This window comes from Misgurnus anguillicaudatus, chromosome 8 (assembly GCF_027580225.2).
Source record: "Misgurnus anguillicaudatus chromosome 8, ASM2758022v2, whole genome shotgun sequence".
NCBI classification, from domain to species: Eukaryota; Metazoa; Chordata; class Actinopteri; order Cypriniformes; family Cobitidae; genus Misgurnus; species Misgurnus anguillicaudatus.
In genome coordinates, this window is record NC_073344.2 from 25,555,809 (window position 1) to 25,578,316 (window position 22,508).

The window sequence follows — 22,508 nt, forward strand, 5'->3', positions numbered from 1 at the left end:
TTTGAAGGTTTGTAACATACAGTTTTTCTTCCAATGCAACGTAAATATAAATGCTTTAAAATATACAAAAAATGGTCAAAAAATATATTGTTGAAACATACATTTTTCGTAATATGTTTCAAAATATATTTTTGGCCCTTTTTTGTATATTTTGAAATATATTTTAAAGCATTTATATTGTAAACATAACAGTTTTAAAAATATTAAAATGAAGTTTATTTTCAACTGCAAAAATATACTTATAATGTAATATTTTTATACAAACTTTAATATTTTGGCATAGAAATATATTATTTGCCGTATAGGTTATAAAATTAGAAATGTATTTGCTGAAATACATTTTGAAATATATGTTAATATATGAAGGTTAAAATTAATTATATTTTCAAATTTTATATTAAGCTTTACTTTCTACAAAATAATATGTAACATTTTTCGTCTTTTAATATATCAAACATTTCATATTTTGAAAGACAGCACAAGCTCGCTTCTCAATATTTTACAAAATGAAGTTTGTATTTATTTACACATTATATTCATAAAACACATGATATCAGCTCTTTATTAAAACACAGGATGTTTTTCAAAGGTGTGTTTGTCCATTTTGCACTACAAAAACAAACTACAACAAATTATACACATCGTGGGTTTGAAAATCTCACTTTATTTACTATAATTTAAGATGAACTCTTCAATGTATTTTGTCTTGAACACATCTGAAACTTTGAACACAGCAGAAGTCTGAATGTCCACAACAGTTAAGAGAACTGCGTTAAATCTTCTTTATGTTACAGTAGAGACTTTATAGAAACTTTAAGAACACAATATATGTCAAAATAATAGTAAACCTCTACAATGCATTATAAACATATTCATGATGACTTGTGTATTGCAATGGATTTCAGTATGTCTTGTCAGTGTGTGACTACACTAACAAGATTATACAGGTGTATTATTTATTATAAGGCATTATGAAATCATTATGAGTAGTTTATATTGCATTAAGATGCTCTATACAGTGACACAGTTCACTAATAACTCATAATAATACAAACAATATTACTGTAAGTGCATTGCAAATAAACAATCCAACATTGAGCATAAAAATAGTTACAGCTACATAAAAAGCTAAAGAAAATGTGCAAATCATTAATACATTATACTCTCGACATGCATTATACCTGCTCTTACAATCATGAAATAACAAACTGTTTATTATAAGGTGTACTTTAAAATGGTAAAAATATGTGTGCAGACACTGGATTGGCTTATGATCCTTGCAGGTTTTTTTGTGGGCAGGGTTAATTTATTGTGTGTTTATAATCAGGAAAATATATTTGCACTCGTATCTGTCAGATTTCTCTTGACTGGTAGATCAGGATATAAAGAGTTAGAAATCTGCCACATGATTCTTTATCTGATCACAGGTCACACTGACTGATGTGTCTGTGTCTGATCAATTATGTGAGTTTGGGCAATCCTGTGGGGCAAATTTGTAGCAAAGTACAGTTTTCCATTAGAAACCTTTGGGATAAAACACTGTATACATAAGATAATAATGTTGGTTAGTCTCTTTGATATTCTTAATTCAACTGTGTGAGTCACCTTCTTCATAACTTCTTATAAATCTTATGGACCGTACCCACTTACTGTAAATGACATGTCATGTATAAAATCATGATTGTAGAAAATTCAATTCTACTTGACCTTTCTTCCTCTTTTTTTTTTAATAATATTAATATATGTGATCATCTGACCCGCTTCATTCAGTTTTCATACTTTTATCAATAATAAATATCACAAACAGTTTTCCAACTCTCTCTATAGTTAGTTATACAACAATACTGATAAAACAACTAAATAATATCTGTGCATAACAAATACACAGCCTAATGTAATGTTACTCTGTCATTTCAATATAAAAATATTAACAAATACATACAAATAGCTACAGAACTTCACATTAAACAGTTAGACATGATAACGTCTGTGGGTTTATATTTAAGTCATGCTCAGGAATCAATAATCTGCTTATGTTTATTAAGTTTATTACTGTATGAATATTTGATTGATATTTCAACTTCTGTAAACACAATGATGTTGCAGTATTTGCTAGACATTTTTCTGGATATGCACTGACCTTTAACCATGAACAGTAATGTTTAAAAGTGGATAGCTTAATGTGTCATCTACAGCAGTATTTCCCAACCTTGTTCCTGGATGCACAGCAGCACAACACATTTCCCAACTTTTCCCATTCAAACACACCTGGATGCAATCATCAACTCGTTATGGGAAATAATGGGATCAGATCCAAAAAGTGCACTGTTGGTGCCTCCAGGGACGGGTTGGGTGACGCTGATCTTAAACGGATATTAAGTTTAGTTATATATTTTTTAGTATTATAGTACTTAAAAATAACTGTGACTAAAGTATTGCAGTGTTAAAGTTTAGAAATAATAAATAAATCCTGATACACGACAGGTCTGTAATAAACATTTTACATTCTGAAATATGTTGTTTTGTGAGAAGGACCATATTTATCAGATTTACTTTACTTAAAAACAAATTTCACCCTTACACTACATTATCTTACACATGATGTACATGAGAGGATCACTTTACAGTACTGTACATTAAACTGAGTGACATTTAAGAAGTACAGAGCCCTCTGCTGGCCATGTGTTTGATGTTTCTCTTCACATCACAAACCGTTTCATTGTGTTATTTACTGTATACTGAAAGTGTGTGCGTGCCTGTGCGTGTGTGTGTGTGTGCGTGTGTGTGCGTGTGTGCGTGTGTGTGTGTGTGTGTGTGTGTGTGTGTGTTAGGTTATATGAAAGATGTACAGAGCATCACTGAGATATGAAGGCAGGCAACCAACATGCAAACATACCGAAGAGAATTCAGTCAAATCTGGAATTACAAACAAAACACGTCTTATTATCATCTTCATTCACATACTGCAGGGATTTTGCAGGGAAACAATTATGTTTTTTGTTTAATAATAGTTAAAGTCCCAGTAATTGAGTACCATAGCAAAAGTACCATACTACCACGTTGTTGTTTTTTTATCATACCGTGGTACAACAAAGCTTTTTTATATACACAATATAACTTGTCTTTTATAAGTACAAATCATTTCTTTGTTCTCATCTGTGGTGATCATTCAGAAAAGTGCAATGGTGTTGCCAGCCGATACTTTTCCTCTATGGTACTATATGAGTATTTTGGTAAAGATTGTGTATAGTTTACCTGTGTTTAACTGACAGTGTGTTGTTGTTGTTCATGAACATTGTGTTTCTGTTGAAGTTGATCTGATCTGATCATCAGTGATGGATGAAGATTCTTCACTACAGCAGAAGAATGAGAGTCAATGAGATCAATGCTGTAGTGTTCACTATAAAGTTTGTTGTTTAAATGTCACACATGAACACTTGCCTGTTATGATTGACGTTTCCTGCAGAAATAAACATGAATGTGTGAATAGGAGTTTAAAACTCTCTAAATGAGCAGTAAGATTTTCCAGCTGTTCTATTTGTCAGGTTAATGTTGAGGTCGGCTGTGTGCGTATAAAGATTTGATTTCAGGAGTGATGGAGGTGCGGTGATTTACCGTTAGAGATGTTCAGGGTCTGAGTCGAGTTCATGGTTTCAGTTGGATTTACTGTAATGTGTCTCCCTTCCTCTGACAGCCTGCTGTTAACACACACAGATCTGAGATCAGTCAACTGTGTCCAATCAAAGACCAACCAGAACAGATGTGGGAACTATCTTAACAATCTTGGCGGAGGTGCATTTAGGGCATGTCTGAATCCACTTTTTCTAGTTTAATGACAGCAAAAAATGGTCTGCACGCCAGGCGCATGGTCCAAAAGTGTTGTACCAATCCTAAGGGATAGTTCACCCAAAAATGAAAATTCTGTCATCATTTACTCATCCTCATGTTGTTTTAAACTTGTATGAATTTCTTTTTTCTAATGAACACAAAAGAAGATATTTTGATGAATGATAGTTAGTACAGAGTTGACCGTGCCAGTCAACTGTGTGCTTACCATCATTTATCAATAATTTTAAATAATAGAAAAAAGTACTGTATCATTAACTTTAGACCAAGTTTCAGTCGGTTATTTGCGCAATCGTTTTTCATTTGCCTCAAAATAGCAATGCGCCAATATACATTCACATAAAGGATTATTAAGAACACCTGTTTAATTTCTCATTAATGCAATTATCTAATCAACCAATCACATGGCAGTTGCTTCAATGCAGTTAGGGGTGTGGTCCTGGTCAAGACAATCTCCTGAACTCCAAACTGAATGTCAGAATGGGGAAAGAAAGGTGATTTAAGCTATTTTGAGCGGGGCATGGTTGTTGGTGCCAGATGGGCCGGTCTGAGTATTTCACAGTCTGCTCAGTTACTGTGATTTTCACGCACAACCATTTCTAGGGTTTACAAAGAATGGTGTGAAAAGGGAAAAACATCAAGTATGTGTCAGTCCTGTGGGCGAAAATGCTTTGTTGATGCTAGAGGTCAGATGAGAATGAGACGATTGATTCAAGCTGATAGAAGAGCAACTTTGACTGAAATAACCACTCGTTACAACCGAGGTATGCAGCAAAGCATTTGTGAAGCCACAACACACACAACCTTGAGGCGGATGGGCTACTACAGCAGAAGACCCCACCGGCTACCACTCATCTCCACTACAAATAAGAAAAAAAGGCTACAAATTGAACATTTAATTTTTAAGACTGGAAAATTGTTGCCTGGTCTGATGAGTCTCGATTTCTGTTGAGACATTCAGATGGTAGAGTCAGAATTTGGCGTAAACAGAATGAAAACATGGAACCATCATGCCTTGTTACCACTGTGCAGGATGCTGGTGGTGGTGTAATGGTGTGGGGGATGTTTTCTTGGCACACTTTAGGCCCCTTAGTGTCAATTGGGCATCGTTTAAATGGCACGGCCTACCTGAGCATTGTTTCTGACCATGTTCATCCCTTTATGACCACCATGTACTCATCCTCTGATGACTACTTCTATCAGGTTAATGCACCATGTCACTAAGCTCAAATCATTTCAAATTGGTTTCTTGAACATGACAATGAGTTCACTGTACTAAAATGGCCCCCACAGTCACCAGATCTCAACCCAATAGAGTATCTTTATAATGTGGTGGAACGGGAGCTTCGTGCCCTGTATGTGCATCCCACAAATCTCCATCAACTGCAAGATGCTATCCTATCAATATGGGCCAACATTTCTAAAAAAAAAATTCTGCCTTCTGTTGAATCAATGCCACGTAGAATGAAGGCAGTTCTGAAGGCAAAAGGGGGTCAAACACTGTATTACTATGGCGTTCCTAATAATCCTTTAGGTGAGTGTACACCTTGTTGTCAGACCAGCACACCCATGGGGGACAAATGCGCGTAAGTGCTATTTAAACAACCTGACGTTGGACATGAAAATGATAACTAGCGTCTGTAGGTTTATATTTAGGTCATTCTCAGAAATCAATAGATGTTAGATAACTAGTGTTGGTCTGAAACTAGCAAGAATACTTGTGTCTGGGGTTGCATTACGCCTGCAGTGACTTACGTGCTCGTGTCAGGTTTTGCTGATGTTGATTTGTTTTTTTGAGTGACGCTGTTGAATATCGCATTGTTGAAGGTGATTGGCTGATCTCTGCTGTGCGAAAACATATGATTGACAGACAGGGAGGCGGGATAATGACCTGGACGAATCGGTTTGGCTGAAAGACAAAAATTGCATTCATTAACTTAATAGTTGTTATATGGGGATGGTCATTTTAGTTTTAATAACTAAGTTAGCATTTTTTTATGATTTTCACGAAGGTTTAATGCCTTCCAGAAAACTGCCTTCTATAAATATATAACATACAATATATCAAATGAAAGAAACAAAAAAAAAAACAAAGTTCATCCTATCTTCATTTGTTCTCAAATATGGGTAGATTTCTTCAAAAATACCAAATTTTGAGCAAAAAAATGCATTTTTGTGAAGGACTTTTGTTAGAGATCAGATTCAGAGCAATAATCAAAACATACACCGAGTTTTTACTGTTTTGGGATCAGTGGATGTTTCAGTGTTTTATAAATTGAGTAAGAGTGCCACCTAGTGGATAATAGAGGAAATATGGATTGCCGTAAAAACTTGTCATTGTCGAGGAAAGAGTTAATAGTTAATGACACATCACCAACCTAAACATAACCAATCAGTGCAGTGATGATTTTACTGACCAATCAGAGCAGCGTGAGGTCGTCTAAATGGATTTCTGGCCCTGATGACGTCTTTAATGCGCTCGACTTCCTGCTGATAGCGATGGCGATCTTTCATTGCTCCTTCTTTTGTGTCCCTCAATGCCTCCTCCAAAGCACGAACTCTCTCAGCCGTAGAGCGAAGACGTTTCTCCAGCTTCGGAAGTTCACAGCGCAAATCTGCATTATCACGAACCAGCTGAGCAAGAGAAACATCCAGTTGATATATAGATATTAATTCAGATTCTTGATGGTTTGCAATATTTATGTATTTGTACTTCCTAACTGGCTTAAAAAGAAGTTTTTTCAGTCAGCAACTTTCCAAATATTTATTGTAAAGAACAAAGACACAGTAAAGGTACTGAATATTTTATTATACGCATATATTTGTGTAGGTAGAGCATTGCATTAGCAGCTCAAAGGTCCCAGGGAACAAATCAAATGCATTGAATGGACTGTATGTCAGTTTGGGGAAATGTATGAATGTAAATCTGTAAACCTGTTTGTGAACTTTTGTAAGCTGATCCAGGTTGTTCTCAAGAAAGGAAATCTTCAGTTTTTGGGTTGAACAGCTTCCACTATCACCAGGATCCATCTCAGAGCTCTGAGACCGAGATGAAGATAATGAGGATGATGATAAAGTGAGAAGACCGCATCAGTCCAGCGTGTCTGTGGTTTAACTCACCCGTTTAACTCGAGTCGTGAGGTCTTGAACAAACAGCTTCCTTAGGTTGTGAAGAGTCTGAAGTTCTTTGGCCTTTTCATTGAGATGAATGAAGGAAAGACGGATCACCATAATATACTATAAAGATCATTTCTTCTTGAAGACTCATTGTATGATGGATACTCACAACCGTCTCCTCCAAACCCTTCATGTCCTGTTTAGCCTGCTCATGACGTTCATTCAGATATCTACAGAAATAACACACAACTCTTTTATTTCATCTCATGTCATTCATCTTGTATCATTGCAGTGATTGTGAATCTCTCACTTGAGTTCCTTCAGCTGAATGCTCCTCTCGTGTTCTCGGTTCTTGAGCGCAGTAAACTCGACTCTCATCTGTTCCAGCTCTAAACCCATCCTCTGATTATCACTGCACACACAAACACACAACACAACAGATCAACAAACTGCAGTGAAACCCACAAACAGATTTAATGTCTGTTTATATGAAGAGTTTCTGACTCTCTGAGCTCATCAATGATCTTCTGTTTGTGGTTGATGTCATCACGCAGACGTCCCAGCTGCTTGTGTTGAGGTTCACGCTGAACGTCGCTTTTCTGCAAACAAACAACACAGAAAGATGACAATGAAATAAACTGAAATATCTTCACTTTAATACAGCAGAATCTGTAAGGGTAGTGACAAACAAAACCGACACCGCCTACGTTTACACGGAAAAGATCTGAAGAGAAAACGCAAAAGTGACGTTGCATTATCACTTTTCATACAACAGTTCTTTCTGGTTCTCGAATCTGATTGGCTAAGAGCTATGCGATATTGCACTGATAACGGCACAGTAACCGCTTCACCTTTCGTATCATTCCGCCACCTAGTGAATGGAGGTCCTAAACAGACTCATCTCTGAATGGAAAGACTGCCCACACACACGGAGACACACAAACGTGCTGTTTTGAATCACTCTCCGTGTGTCTCATTAGTTCACTAGCTCGCGAAGCAGTGTGTGAATCCCAATCGGAAGTTATTATTCCGTTAAAGATCAGCGCTCTTGGGTGTTACGTTAAACTTAATGGGATTAATGTCTTGTCACATCGTGTGGACGATTAACACTCGGTTTTTCTTCTGGAGCTATATCTCTTATCAGAACGCGAAAACACCGTGGAACTGCAGGTAAGCACCGCAGCTTTTAAATGTGGACATTGATCATTTATTTAATCGCGATGTGACTATTAAAACATGTTATAAGAAGAACGCCACTGGTATATTTATAAGCAGCATGCAAAAACATCTCTCTGACACTTATAAAAAACATTTTAGTACTGACAAGAACAAAGTTTAATAATAATAATCGAGTGCTCGTATCGCGTTAAGAATAAATGAGAAAGCACTAGTAACGTTATACAAGTATAGTTTTATTCACTTTTACCTCGCGCCAAAACAATAACAACACAAAAGACACTAAATATGAATAAAAAAACAAGTACAAGTTTAATCATGACACCAAATACTGCTGATTTGATCTCATTTTGACATTATAAACAAACAAGGCCAACATGAGAGCCAGGGAATCCCTGTCAGAGATGTAGCCCAGAGAGGGCGGTGGTCAGCGGGGCGAGTGAACACTGACGTCCGCTTATGCTTTGGTTCTCATTCGTACCGAATCTCACTAAGCAAACGATCAAACAGGCGCTATCTCTACGGCCACGTGCCTCTGGCCTAATCACAGCCGTGATGATATAGAGCTATATCACACTCCTACTCGAGCGATATTGCACTTATTAATTCAATTCGAAATAATAAGTAAATTATTTCTCTTATACTACGGTTACCACAGACATTGCTGTGATGGTTATTTTAAGACATTTGACAGGTCAGGTGTGCGGTTATTAAATAACAATAATGCATACCTGTGGAACATTTCTCAACCAATCAGAATACAGCATTCAACAGACCTGTGATATAATATTGTGAAATAGTGACCTCTAGTGGTGTAAATCCTACATATTGTGTCTTTAACTAGATGACAGTACCTTCACACGTCCAGACTCCTCAGTGTGCTGTTGATCCTCTACAAACACAATCAGTAAAGTCATTACACATACTGACTTACTGAACATCAGATAATAATGTGCATGTGTGTTTGTGTGTTGTGTGTGTTGTTTACCTGTAGTTTGTAGTTTGGCGAGTTCTTCACTTAGACAGTCATAATTCTCCTCCAGTTGTCTTTTTCTGAGTTCAATATTATGCATGTACTCTGTCAAGGAGCGTATCTTTGCCTCATGCTGAAACACACAAACATGCACAGTTGTGAGTCTGTAATGTGTGTTTGTGCGCGCGTGTGCGTGTGTGTGTTAGTTTCAGGACCTGTGATATGAGCAGCTGACAGCTTGACAGTTCTCGACCCGTCTCCTCCATCTTACGATGACAGTCAGACTGAAGACTCTCCAGCTGTCTGCAGCGCTTCACCACCGACTTCAACTCAGATTTAATTTTACTAACATACACACAAACCACAGCGTACTCCTCCTCCAACACACCTGATAGATCACACGGCTGACAGACAGACAGACAGAGATGCTGAACTTTACAGATGGTACTACAACAGCACGGTCCTAAAGTTTGACACCACATTATATTTGAAGTATACAATTCTTTGTCTAGAAACGACTGGTTTCTATTGTAATGTTTGTCGTGTTGTAAACCTCTCACCAGTCTGATATCCTCATTTCCCAGTATAAGGCTGAAATCATTGAGATCTTTCATGAGGGTGTTTAACACTTCAGTGATGCGTTTCCTCTGCTGACCGCTCACTTCCTGTAGCCGTGAAAACTCCGCCTCCAAACACATGACATCTGACTGTGATGAATCAAAGAAGGAGCAGTGATTTAATATGATTTATTCTGTTTACTAAAATGACCTAATGCAACAATTCACAAAAGCCGTACAGTTTTGTGAGCGAGTTCTTCTGTGAGCAGTCGGTTATGGACGCTCTTATCTTCAACCTCTTGGATCTTCAGGTCATAGTTGAGAGCGAGCTCCTCAAGAGCCTGAAGAACTTCTTTAACTTCTGCTTTAGCGCTGTCGCTCTCGCTCTGCAGACGACTTAATTCAGACTGCACACGCTCACTGTCACCTTCAGATGATGCTAACAGCTACACACACACACACACACACACATTTACACAACACGACTGTATAGAAAGAAGTGTCTATGCTGTTTTAGTAATGCATTATTATTGCAGTATGCATACTCTATTAAATAAAAAACTTGAGTTCGGTATAATCGACTCAATGTTTTATTCAGCTGGCAAAATATATCTGTGCATAAAATTGTATTTATGTTAAAGGTAAAGAGTATATACTAATATCATTTCATTTTGAATGTTTTACCTCTTCTTGATCCAGCATTTGTTTCTTTAGTTTCTCGATCAGCTGACATTGTAAATTAATCTCATCGTCCTGTCAAAGAGAAAGCATCTATTTACATCCTCACTTGTTCTCTTTTATTCATTCAGCGAAATGTATTTGGGGTGTTTGTTTTGTGACCTTGTCATCGAGTTGTTTGTAGAGATTTTGTATTTCATCCTCTGGGAGTTTGTCAGATGTTGAGTTTGTTTGAGTATTGTTGTGATTGTCTAGATGTGTTTCATCATTAAGATCAGAATCAGGAGGAATAACACCACTGAGCTTCATCTCTGATACAGATTCACCTGAAACACAACAACACATCTTTCATATTCACAGTTATTCTTTAAATCTAAATTATTTGATAAGGATCTCCTTTGTCTTCTCTTGTTTTTCTTTGGTGATGATGAGTTTGAATCTCACCGTTTCTCCAGCATTGAAGTTCTGTCTCCAGTCTCAGTAGATTCTCCTTCAGGTTCTTGTTCTTCTCTTTCTCTCGCTCATATTTTCTCTTCCACTGCTCAGCGGTGAGCTCCACATTCACAGACGCTGAGTTCTTTATAGTCTTTGCACTAAAAGAGAGAGAGAGAAATTTTATTTTTACTTTTATTTCTATGCAGCCAAATGTACAGCTTTTGCCATGCCAATAAAGCACACTTAAATTAAAATTGAAAATTGAGAGAGAGAGAGAGAGAGAGAGAAAGAGAGAGAGAGAGAGAGAGAGAGCTCTGTGTCTGTAGTAAAGTGTTTGATACAGACTGAGTGTGTGTTTGTGTGTGTGTGTGTGTGTGTGTGTGTGTGTGTGTGTGTGTGTGTGTGTGTGTGTGTGTGTGTGTGTGTGTGTGTGTGTGTGTGTGTGCGTGCGTGCATGTATGCGTTTGTGTGTTTGAGCATGTGTTTGTGCATGTATGTATGTGTGTGTGTGCGTGCGTGTGTGTGTGTGTCTGTGTGTGTCTGTGTGTGCATGTGTATTCATGTGCACATGTGTGTGTGCATGCATGTGTGTTTGTGTGCGTGCATGTGTTTGTGTGCGTGCATGTGTTTTTGTGTGCACACATGTGTGTGTGTTTGTGTGTGCACACATGTGTGTGTGTTTGTGTGTGCATGCATGTGTGTGAGCGTGTATGTGTGAGGGTCCAGGCCTGCATGTCTGTGTTTGTGTGTGTGTGTGTGTGCCTGTGTTTGTGTGCGCATGTGTCTGTCTGTGTGTTACCATTGTAAGGTTGTGTGTGTTTGAGCTTGTATGTGTGACTGTCCATGCATGCATCTCTGTGTGCGTGCTTGTGTGTGTGTTCATGTGCACATGTGTGTGTGTGTGTGTGTGCATGCATGTGTGTATGAGCATGTATGTGTGAGGGTCCAGGCATGCGTGTCTGTGTTTGTGTGTGCGTGCATGTGTTTGTGTGCGCATGTATGTGTCTGTGTGTTACCGTTGTCCAAACATGAGTGTAGATTTGGTCTCAGCATCATTGAAGGATGATGGTGAGCAGCAGATAAACATGGTGGTTCTACAGTTTCCTCCCAGTGAATCCTGCAGGATCCGAGTCATTTTACTGTCTCTGTATGGTACATGAGTCTTCTGCACAGAGAGAGAGAAAGAGAGACAACAGCAGAAACTTTAGTTTAAGGAAGATTTATGTGTGTTCCTTCAGGTTCATTAAGGTTATTGGTTTAATATCACTGTAAGGTACAATATTCATCTGTGATGGGCAGAAACTCATTTCAACTCGTCTCTCAGTGAAAGCAAACAAAAATCTTATTCACAGAGAAACACTTGGAAGTCTATAAGCGGGACATTTTCTCTGGAGAGTTTTAAAACCGAAATATGAAGCTTGATTTGTTAAAGTACTTCATCAGTCAGTGATGTTTATTATTACACTTTAATGTTCACCCATTAGACTTGTATTACAATGGATTGTTGTATTGTCCTGTAGTCGATATATAAGTGATTATACTTACTGTGCCCTCGGCCAGAGCTGATATAACATTTCCTAATGCAGACAGAGATTTATTAATGTTCTTGGCTTCATCCAGGACTGAACCTTCAGCTCCCGTCTTACTCACCTGAGACAGATAACAACAACACACCACATTATACAAATCTCTTCACAAACACACACACACGTGATCTGTGTAACACACATGTTTTGATACCTTCTCACTTCCAGCGAGGTCCACCAGGTAAAGTTTACCACAGAGTTTCTGTTCGGTCTCTACGTGTTCTTGTTTGATGCTGATGAGAAATATGCTGTGACTCCTGGAGCTGTGCTCGTTCATATCTGATACAGAAAACACCTTTAAATACTGATCTCAGATCAGCCATACAGTCTTTAAGTCAACAGTACAGTGATGATATCAGATGGTAATACAGTGGTACTTTGATATGATAATACATAATAGTGAATTACCATATTCATACCACCATATTACCATGATGCATGTCGGAACAACGACTGTATTACCATGGTATTTTTGCTGGTACCAGGGTGAATAAAATGAGAATTAAAAAAACCTACTTGTAACAGCAACGTGCCGATTGCTTTTTCCCTCATCGATGACATCCATCACTTCTTCAGGACTGGAGACAAAACGCTCGGTACAGCCCTGTAAAACACAGTAAACTCATCCATCTAATAATAGCAGGTGATGCCTGATCTGTCTAATGTTGTCCAAATAAAACTCTTATCAGCAGATTTCAGACAAATCCAACATTAAGAGATTGAGTTTGTTATAAATCCCCAGTGGCTAAACTCTCAGCTCGGTCTATTCACATATGGAGAATAAAAACATCAGTCACAAGACCTCTCAAATATAACTGCATGAGTGATACATCACATTGTACAGCTTGTTGTGCAGAGATAAATATGTGTCTATTTCTCATCGACTCCCCTTGCAGAGGAATAAACAGGAGAAAAAATCCCATTGATTTACATTAAAGAAAAGACCAGAGTAATATCTCTTTAGTGTGGAGTGATGTTGACCTTTGAGCAACCACACAGAACATCCTAGCAACCTCAAAGCAACACCTTGGCAACCACACAGAACATCCTAGCATCCACATAGCAACACCTTGGCAACCACACAGAACATCCTAGCAACCTCAAAGCAACACTTTGACAACCACACAGAACATCCTAGCATCCACATAGCAACACCTTGGCAACCCCACAGAACATCCCACCATCCACATAGCAACACCTTGGCAACCACACAGAACATCCTAGCATCCACATAGCAACACCTTGGCAACCACACAGAACATCCTACCATACACATAGCAACACCTTGGCAACCACACAGAACATCCTACCATTCACATAGCAACACCTTGGCAACCACACAGAACATCCTACCATACACATAGCAACACCTTGGCAACCACACAGAACATCCTACCATTCACATAGCAACACCTTGGCAACCACACAGTACAGCCTACCATACACATAGCAACACCTTGACAACCACACAGAACATCCTAGCAACCTCAAAGCAACACTTTGACAACCACACAGAACATCCCACCATCCACATAGCAACACCTTGGCAACCCCACAGAACATCCCACCATCCACATAGCAACACCTTGGCAACCACACAGAACATCCTACCATCCACATAGCAACACCTTGGCAACCCCACAGAACATCCCACCATCCACATAGCAACACCTTGGCAACCACACAGAACATCCTAGCATCCACATAGCAACACCTTGGCAACCACACAGAACATCCTACCATCCACATAGCAACACCTTGGCAACCACACAGAACATCCTAGCATCCACATAGCAACACCTTGACAACCACACAGAACATCCTACCATCCACATAGCAACACCTTGGCAACCCCACAGAACATCCTAGCATCCACATAGCAACACCTTGGCAACCACACAGAACATCCTACCATCCACATAGCAACACCTTGGCAACCCCACAGAACATCCTAGCATCCACATAGCAACACCTTGGCAACCACACAGAACATCCTACCATCCACATAGCAACACCTTGGCAACCACACAGAACCCCTATTTTAGATGTAATATCAGTGCATTTAGTGTTCAGATCTCTGGTGCAGTGGAATAATTCATCTCACCTTCACATAGGGAACTCTGTTCTTATCTTCATGAACAGCCAAGTTTGTCTTACTCACTGAAATACAGAGAGAAAGAGGGAGAGAGAGAGAAAGAGATAAAGAGTGATAAAAAGAGTGACCTCATCTCAGTGTTTTAGAAAGAAAGAGGGATAGATAGAGAGAGAGATCTCATTTGTCCTCATGTCTCTCTGTCTGTGTCTCTTATGTAGTTCTGCAGATATTCTCTCAGATTGTTTCATGACTCATTCAGTGATGAGAGCAGAATACAGATGATCCGCTTGTCTTAAGGGTTTGTCTGTAATGAGGACGTTTGATTTAAGATAATAATTGTAAGATTTTGGGGGCAACGTGCTTAATGAAAACTCTTTGTAGAAAGGCCCTGCAGTACCCCATGTTCTGTGTCAAATAAACATACTGTATATCCAGCCCAGTCACACCATATTACGTACCTATAGTCAAGTATAGTCATTCTTTTTCGTGATACTGTCACAGATTTCTGTGTTTTTTCGTGATCATAACACGAATTTCTGTTTATGTGTCATTGTCACGTATTGTTTACTCAACTGTTTTGTCCTAGTTTCTTACCATTGTCGCTTCGGTTTAGGGTTTCATTTACATAAAATTACATCCCTACCCAAACCAAACTCTAACCCTAACGCCAGGCAACAATGTTTTAAAATTTAGAAAATATAAAAAACTAAATCAGAAAAAATAGTACAAACACCAAATCTAACTCTAAACCGAAGCAAAAATGGTTTGAAAATAGGCCAAAACAGTTGAGTAACAAATATGTGACAGTGACACGTAAACAGAAATACGTAATACGATCATGAAAAAACGCGGAAATTCATGACAGTATCACGAAAAAGAATCAAAACATTCACAGGTACATGTGATGAACTCTTAAATACTCCTCCAATCAGTGTTGGGGAAAGTTACTTTTAAAAGTAATGCATTACAATATTAAGTTACTCCCCAAAAAAGTAACTACTTTTCATGGAAACTAAAACATACATTACTTTTGCGTTACTTTTTGTTACTTGGTTGAGGCTTGATCTCTTTCAGGCCTTGCAGGTGTTTTTTATGACTGAGAAGTTCTGCGTTCAGAAATTGCATTTTCCTTCGCAAAAATGTCAAGCTCTGGCCTGCCATCTCCGTTTGTGAGTCAAACCGTTCAAGCTCAGGTGCACATACAAAGAGTGCGTAATTTGACTATGTTAAGTTTAATTCAGTGCATTATTTTGTTTTAAATCAAATTAACTAATTGAAAAGTAACTTGCATTACTTCGTTAAAAAAGTAACTCAAATATTAACGTGTACATTTATAAAGTAATGCATTACTTTACTTGTTACTTCAGAAAAGTATTATTATTACATAATGCACGTTACTTGTAATGCGTTACCCCCAACACTGCCTCCAATGGGATTTATGTGACTGAAGGGTTGAGATCTGTAGTGCTGTAGTGTTTGGACTCATCATCATCATCATCATCATCATCATCATCACTGCTTAGTTATATTTCTCAATAAATTCTCTTTAACTTTTATAATTTCATTGAAGGATTATAAGTAAAGACATCAATTTCTATGCTGCACATGATGTTTTATGTATTTCTGAAGCCATGTAAATATTAAAAATAATTTACATACTTAAACTTACCATCAAGTAGGTCACGAATTTTATCCATGTAGATTTCAAAATATGAAACCTGAAGAAAGAATACATGATAGAAGACCAGACTATATCAAATGTTCACTAAAAATAAACACATGTGAGTGTGAGTATAAATTCATCATCAGCACCTTAATGTGAAACTCCAGGTTTTCATCCATGGTGTAAATGTGGTTAAAGATGTCTTCAGCAATCCTAGGAATGATTCCCCTGCCGTTAGGATCATGTAGTTTTCCCTGAGAATACAGAGAGAATAAGATCACTTTGATTTGAATCAATTCATCCCCTGGATAATCATCATGTATTGAACATTTGAAGTCCTTTATTACTAACATATAAGACAGAAACTTAAGACACTAAGATGGTTATTATTCACATAAAATCATCATACACAGCAGAACCTTTTTATCTACATGAATACAGCGCATTAAACACCACCGAAACATCATTCACTCTCATGTGTCTCAGATTTAAATATGCACAAACACAAATCAGATCCAGAACTTCAGTGAGAGTGAAACTTTCAGAAAATAAAACTTTAATGTCCGTTCCTCACACAAGAATCACATGATGTGAAGATAAAGAAAGTGTTGTACCTCCATGGTGTAAGTTTTACCAGAAGATGTCTGTCCGTAAGCAAAGATGGTGCCGTTGTATCCGTCCAAAACATCTATCAGGAGAAACACAGAGAAGATCTTCTGATGACATCAAATATCTACAGAGAGCCTTCATAACAAACATTATCTAAACATATCTCCATTAGACTCATTCATATTATTAATATCACTAGCAATATATATCCTTAATCACGTGAATACAGACTCACCTGTGACAATCTGCTTAGCACAGGCGCTGTACACCTGCTCCTGCGTGCAGTTTGTAGGAAAAACTCTGTCAAAGACAAACGACTTACTCTGCAAAACACAAACATATTACAAAAATATATTATGTCTCTAATCAACTGTAGGACATTTGAGGTAAACTCTTTAGATTCGTTTGATTCAAGCACATCAGATGGAGAACACAGGACATTTAGACACACACTTTATATAAAGCATCACACAGCTGGTGTGCAGAACGCAGAGCTCAGCGATTTTACATCGTCTTCATCTGCTCTTTAGATAAAACTTCGCACTGATGAGCTTATGTTGCTATCTGCCTGCAGAAATCATAAACATGATTAATTATAATCGAGGTCACGCTGTGTTTATGGTTTAATTGTGCTGCTGTAACGCCTGCAGAAATAAGATAATAAACCCTTTTAATATGTATAAATAATCTGCTAAATGTCAAATGACTTCGCAATAGAGAAAATGATGATAATGTCAGGCGATCTCAACATAAAGGATTGTGGGATAAGCTGTGATAAATCTAAAGTTGATGTTATGTCCAATCACAACTCAATCTTTCTACTGTTCATACCAACTTCATATAAGAAATATATAGACAGAATAAAAGTGATCATAATAACTGAGATGTTGTTGACAGATAGCAGGATGGTGCAGCTGTATACATTACAGTTTCTAGTTTGTTCTTCATCAGTACCAACTAAAAATAGCTCCACCTACAGTTTTACAAAACTGATTTAGTTGTCGAGTTTTATCTGAATTAGTTTATGATTATCTGCAGAAAGAGAATTTTAATATACAGGAGAGCGAAGCACAAAGAAACACTTTTTGGCTTTGTCTCTATCATTCAAAAAAGTATTCAAGTTGGATGAATAATTTATATACACAATCAACACACACACATCTCTGCTACAAATGAACACTTAAAGTTTGTTTGTGTGATCTACAGTTATCGTACAATTACACATAAAGTGACAGGAGTGCAAACGTAACCCCATATGTGGACTTCATTGTAACAAACAGAGAGTTTATTGTTACACCTGATAGAAAATTAAGTTTAAACACAAATAATTCAATCAAATTCTGTCTATATACTAAAGGTGGATATTGATTATATATCTGCTTATAATAGATAGATATCCACACATTCATCCAACCATCATCCCTCATCTAACCATCCGTCTTTTATGCAGCAATGCACTGAAATACATTTATTTTTGAAAATCATAATAGTAGTTTATTTCCCCTGATATTGTATTAACAGTTAACATTTTGATGAATAGTATTTACATTGTTTTCATGTCATTATCATTGTATACCTGAGACTTCATTGTAACACTGTGTGACAACTAACCCCGCTTTGTAAAAATGTTTTTAATCCCAGCTATCAGTTACTAGGAGTTGCTGACATGTTTCAAAATGGTGTTATGTTTTAGATAACAAGACAGTGATTAAAATAATATAAGGTTGGATTTGGTGACTTACAGACACAACTCAGAAATAATAAAACTTAAGATGAAGAAATTTGCTTTCATGCCTCCAAAACTCTCTTTGTTCAATATCTTAACCAAAACACATCAAAACTTTTCACAAATTCACAGGAGATCTTCTCACAGTAAGAGAAACAGATCGCTCAGTCCTGTATAAATTTGTAAAGTAGCTGTGTTACAATTAACCCTGCGTTAGTTTGTGCCCCACTCCCGAACAGTATCATGGATTTAATATATAACAGTTTTTTAATTGCTGTTTAAAACACTTGACAGAAATGAAATAGGCAGAAAATGAAAGAGGCTTTTGAAAGATTTGGTTGAGATATAAATGTGTCCTGTATGAAGCGTATGATCCAATGAGACTCTGAACAATAACAAACACGTGCATATAACCGGCCACACTGGGATATGAATTACACACAGGAATCAAACACACTTTACAACAACATCTGATCTACACAAACTTCACCAAACGCACACAGGGCCTCAACAACATTTACAGTCATATCTGAATGTATTTTTTATATCTTTACACAGATAAATCATTAAGTCCAATTGTGAACATTTACAAGTCATAACCAATATTACCACTAACTTATTCCACTGATAGTTTGTGATGTCTATGCACACTCATAGATTAACAGACAGGTAGAACATTTTGAATGCTATTAGCAATGACTGAACATTTTAAATATTTGGACCATTTATCAGGATGTGAAGAGACTTTCAACTGGTATAACAACAAATGTATCTGAAAAATATTGCCTACCCACCTTGTTAAACATCAACAACACACCCTGTTTGGATTTAGCACAGATAAATAAAACTCTTCAGAACATTTTAAATCTAAAATTTATCTAGTTGATATATTATTGCTTGTGTTTGAGGACTGATAATGTTACTCTCCTGTACTGTTGTTGTCTATCAAACACTTTTTGCTGTTATTGGGTTCATATATTATTACACCTGCAGACAGCAGTATTGTGTTCAGCATTAGTTTTCAGCTGCATTATAGCTGTTCTGAGGTCAGCCAGACAGCAGATGTGATGTATTATACTGAAAACTGATCAGTCTGCAGAGCTCCAGAAACAGAGAAAGTAAATGACCTCGCTCTCTCTCTCTCTCTCTCTTTTTAGATTTCTTAGTCTCCTTCTTGTTCTCTTTGGCTTATTCACACCCTCCATTTTGTGTCTCATGCTCTCTTTTCTTCATGTAGGTTTTTTATTGCATATGCACATATATAACAAGAGATATAGCAATGCATTGTACATAAATGCCATCAGTATACACGTAAATGGTTTACATAATCCAAACCAAAAAATATCTAAATGTAATATAATATAATAAGCCCCAATATAAATGTGCAGTTTAATTGTCTATTTTAAATTTGCAGATTCTTTATGTAGTTTAGTTTATTCATTAATTTATCCCTCATTACTCGTGTATCTCTCATTAGTTTGGTCTTTCTAAAATTTGGTCTGACAAAAAACCCACATATGACCCATATGATCACAGTTCCTTCAGATCTTGTGTGTGTTTTTCACTACAAATCTAGAGTAAAAATTATGAAAAAAAACGTGAAGAGAGAGAGAGAGAGTCAGCAACCTTTTTTAGTGCGACAGATTTCCCTTTATACTGCCAGCTGTGCAGTAAGTCATATTTCACAGCCTTTGTGTTAGTCACTCAAACAATATTTGTGCTGAATTGATTTTTTTTTACAGCAGGGAGTATAAACATAAACCTTTCACCGACCTCAACAAAGAAATAAACACAGAGTCATTACAGCTGCATTGATCTGGAACTCATACACACTTCTGTCCTGAACAAAGTAGTGTTCATGCCCTGCTGAAAAAAACAGCATACCAGCAAGACCAGCATATGTTGTGTTTTGGTGCTGGTTTGCTTGTGAACACCAGCAAAACCAGCATCAAACCGGCATCAGCACCAGCATTAGCACCAGCTAAACCAGCATTAGCACCAGCATCCCATGCTGGTCATACCAGCATATGTTGTGTTTTGGTGCTGGTATGCTGTGACCACCAGCTTAACTAGCATAGACCAGCATAATTCCCATGCTGGTCCATGCTGGTTTGATGCTGTTTTTTTTAAGCAGGGTGACACGCCGGTGTCTCATTCAGGTTGTGTGCTGCATACTTTAAACATAATCAAAGCAGATAGGCACTATATGTCCGAATCTAAAGCAATCAGATCACAGGAAGGCTAACATCAAATGACACTGAATGGCTCTCAGAGCGCTTTTCTCTCACTGTTGTGGCATTTTTATCTGTCCATGTCTCCTAAAACGTATTAAACTACACATATATACAGTCATCAATAACAGCAGTCCACAGCTATCACACAGATAATACTGGCACACATGTTTTTTTTTTCAGTATGTGCGCTGTAGCAGTAAAGAGAGAAGTGATTATTTTCATATTAATGCTGAGAAGATCAATGTGTCTGTTTTAAACAGCAGTGCGTCTCATCCACCTTTACTTTAGTACACACTGTGTGCCTTACATCAATACGTTTTAAAGAGTTTTGTATTTATTCATCTTCACTATAATCATATGGTTTGTTGCGTTCATCGTCATTTTTCCCTGCACAACATCAACAGACAGTCAAACATACAGTTTTCATCATTATATTATAGAGAGACCTCACCACTGAAGCGTGTGGAGTTTGCGTGTTTTCATGCATGTCTGTCTGTAGGTGGAGGTGGGCGTGTGTATGCAAATGAACCGAGAGCACAATTCAGAGCTGAATTCATCAAAATCAAATCCTTCTCATTGAGTGTGTGTGTGCATCTATCTTTCTATCTACATTAATAAAGCATTTCACATTCCTCCATCTCTTTGTGTGTGTGTGTGTGTGTGTGTGTGTGTGTGTGTGTGTGTGTGTGTGTGTGTGTGTGTGTGTGTGTGTGTGTGTGTGTGTGTGTGTGTGTATTAATGACACTATTGTACTCCTGGGGGTACATTTGTGCATTGTGCTGAGATCTCAGGTTTTCACATGAAAGGAGTTTTTATGTGTTTGAGTTCTTATTAAGTTGTTATTCTGTGATATTGTATTATATATAATTTAATAACATATATATCTAATACATATCTGATCAAATGATTAGTATGCATAACTAATGAGCAATTCATTAAACATTTACATGGACATCTGGTGGAGTGTGGTATTGAAACTTTGAAGATAATTTTAGCCTTTGAACCCATCTGCGTCACTTTACAGACAAACCTCTATTTATTAAATATAAATATATAAAAACTCACCCCAATGATGACGGTATCATCTCCTTGAAATGAAGGGATAAATTTATCCTCACGGAGAATTTCAGAGCGATTTAAGGGTCGGAAGCGACACAACACCTTGATGTTGCATTCAGCGCTGCCATCAGCCATCCTGTGATGCTCGAGTATTCACACAATAATCACCTTCGTCTGCTTTAATTCAGATTTCTGTAGATAAATGTCTCTCTGAGAAAACAAGCAATCGGGATTAAGAATCCGTCTGATGAATAGCGTGTGCGCAACAAATCCGTAGACTGCAAATTAATCCTGCACATTTACTCGGTAAACCATTGAAGCAGATCATAGTTTTGTGAAGATCTCTCTCTCTCTCTCTCTCTCTCTCTCTCTCTCTCTCTCTCTCTCTCTCTCTCTTGAGGTTGTGAGTGTTGCAGATGTGCATCGTGATGCTGCAGGGGTCCGGGGACACACGTGCCTGGCACCGGTCTTCTCTGATTGGTCAGTATTTTGCAGGGGGTGGGGCGTGTGCTTGTACTCGCATCAGGACCAAATACTACATTCACAAAATGATAACAGCACCTACAACCTTAAACATTTTTTATTATACTGTACTGCAGTTCTGACCGTAGGATTTAGCTAGAAACTTTGAAACTGCAATGCTAGCAGAATAAAAGTCCTCTAAGGTCAAATTTAATGCATTGCTATACTCCTATAAACCATTAAACAACACCAGTCTCACAAGTGGAAAAACTAAAAGACCAGCAATTTATCA

General features: G+C 37.5%; 1 protein-coding gene across 1 annotated transcript; it reads right to left on the reverse strand.

Annotated features, from left to right (window-relative positions):
• Positions 1–644: 644 nt before the first annotated feature.
• On the reverse strand, positions 645–22,150 carry kif5ab (kinesin family member 5A, b). The gene is made up of 28 exons (XM_055213937.2): positions 21,761–22,150; positions 16,971–17,058; positions 16,741–16,814; positions 16,276–16,380; positions 16,133–16,181; positions 14,473–14,528; positions 12,885–12,972; positions 12,523–12,647; positions 12,328–12,432; positions 11,799–11,947; positions 10,792–10,940; positions 10,510–10,673; positions 10,354–10,422; positions 9,909–10,115; positions 9,673–9,819; positions 9,328–9,516; positions 9,128–9,245; positions 8,994–9,031; positions 7,468–7,562; positions 7,274–7,375; positions 7,133–7,193; positions 6,967–7,038; positions 6,781–6,885; positions 6,264–6,480; positions 5,602–5,755; positions 3,616–3,698; positions 3,256–3,353; positions 645–2,916 (listed from the first exon to the last, which is right to left on the reverse strand). The coding sequence occupies exons 1-27, from the start codon at positions 21,887–21,889 to the stop codon at positions 3,262–3,264; spliced, it is 3,030 nt and encodes a 1,009-aa protein (XP_055069912.2). The 5' UTR covers positions 21,890–22,150; the 3' UTR covers positions 645–2,916; positions 3,256–3,261.
• Between the last annotated feature and the right edge of the window lie 358 nt (positions 22,151–22,508).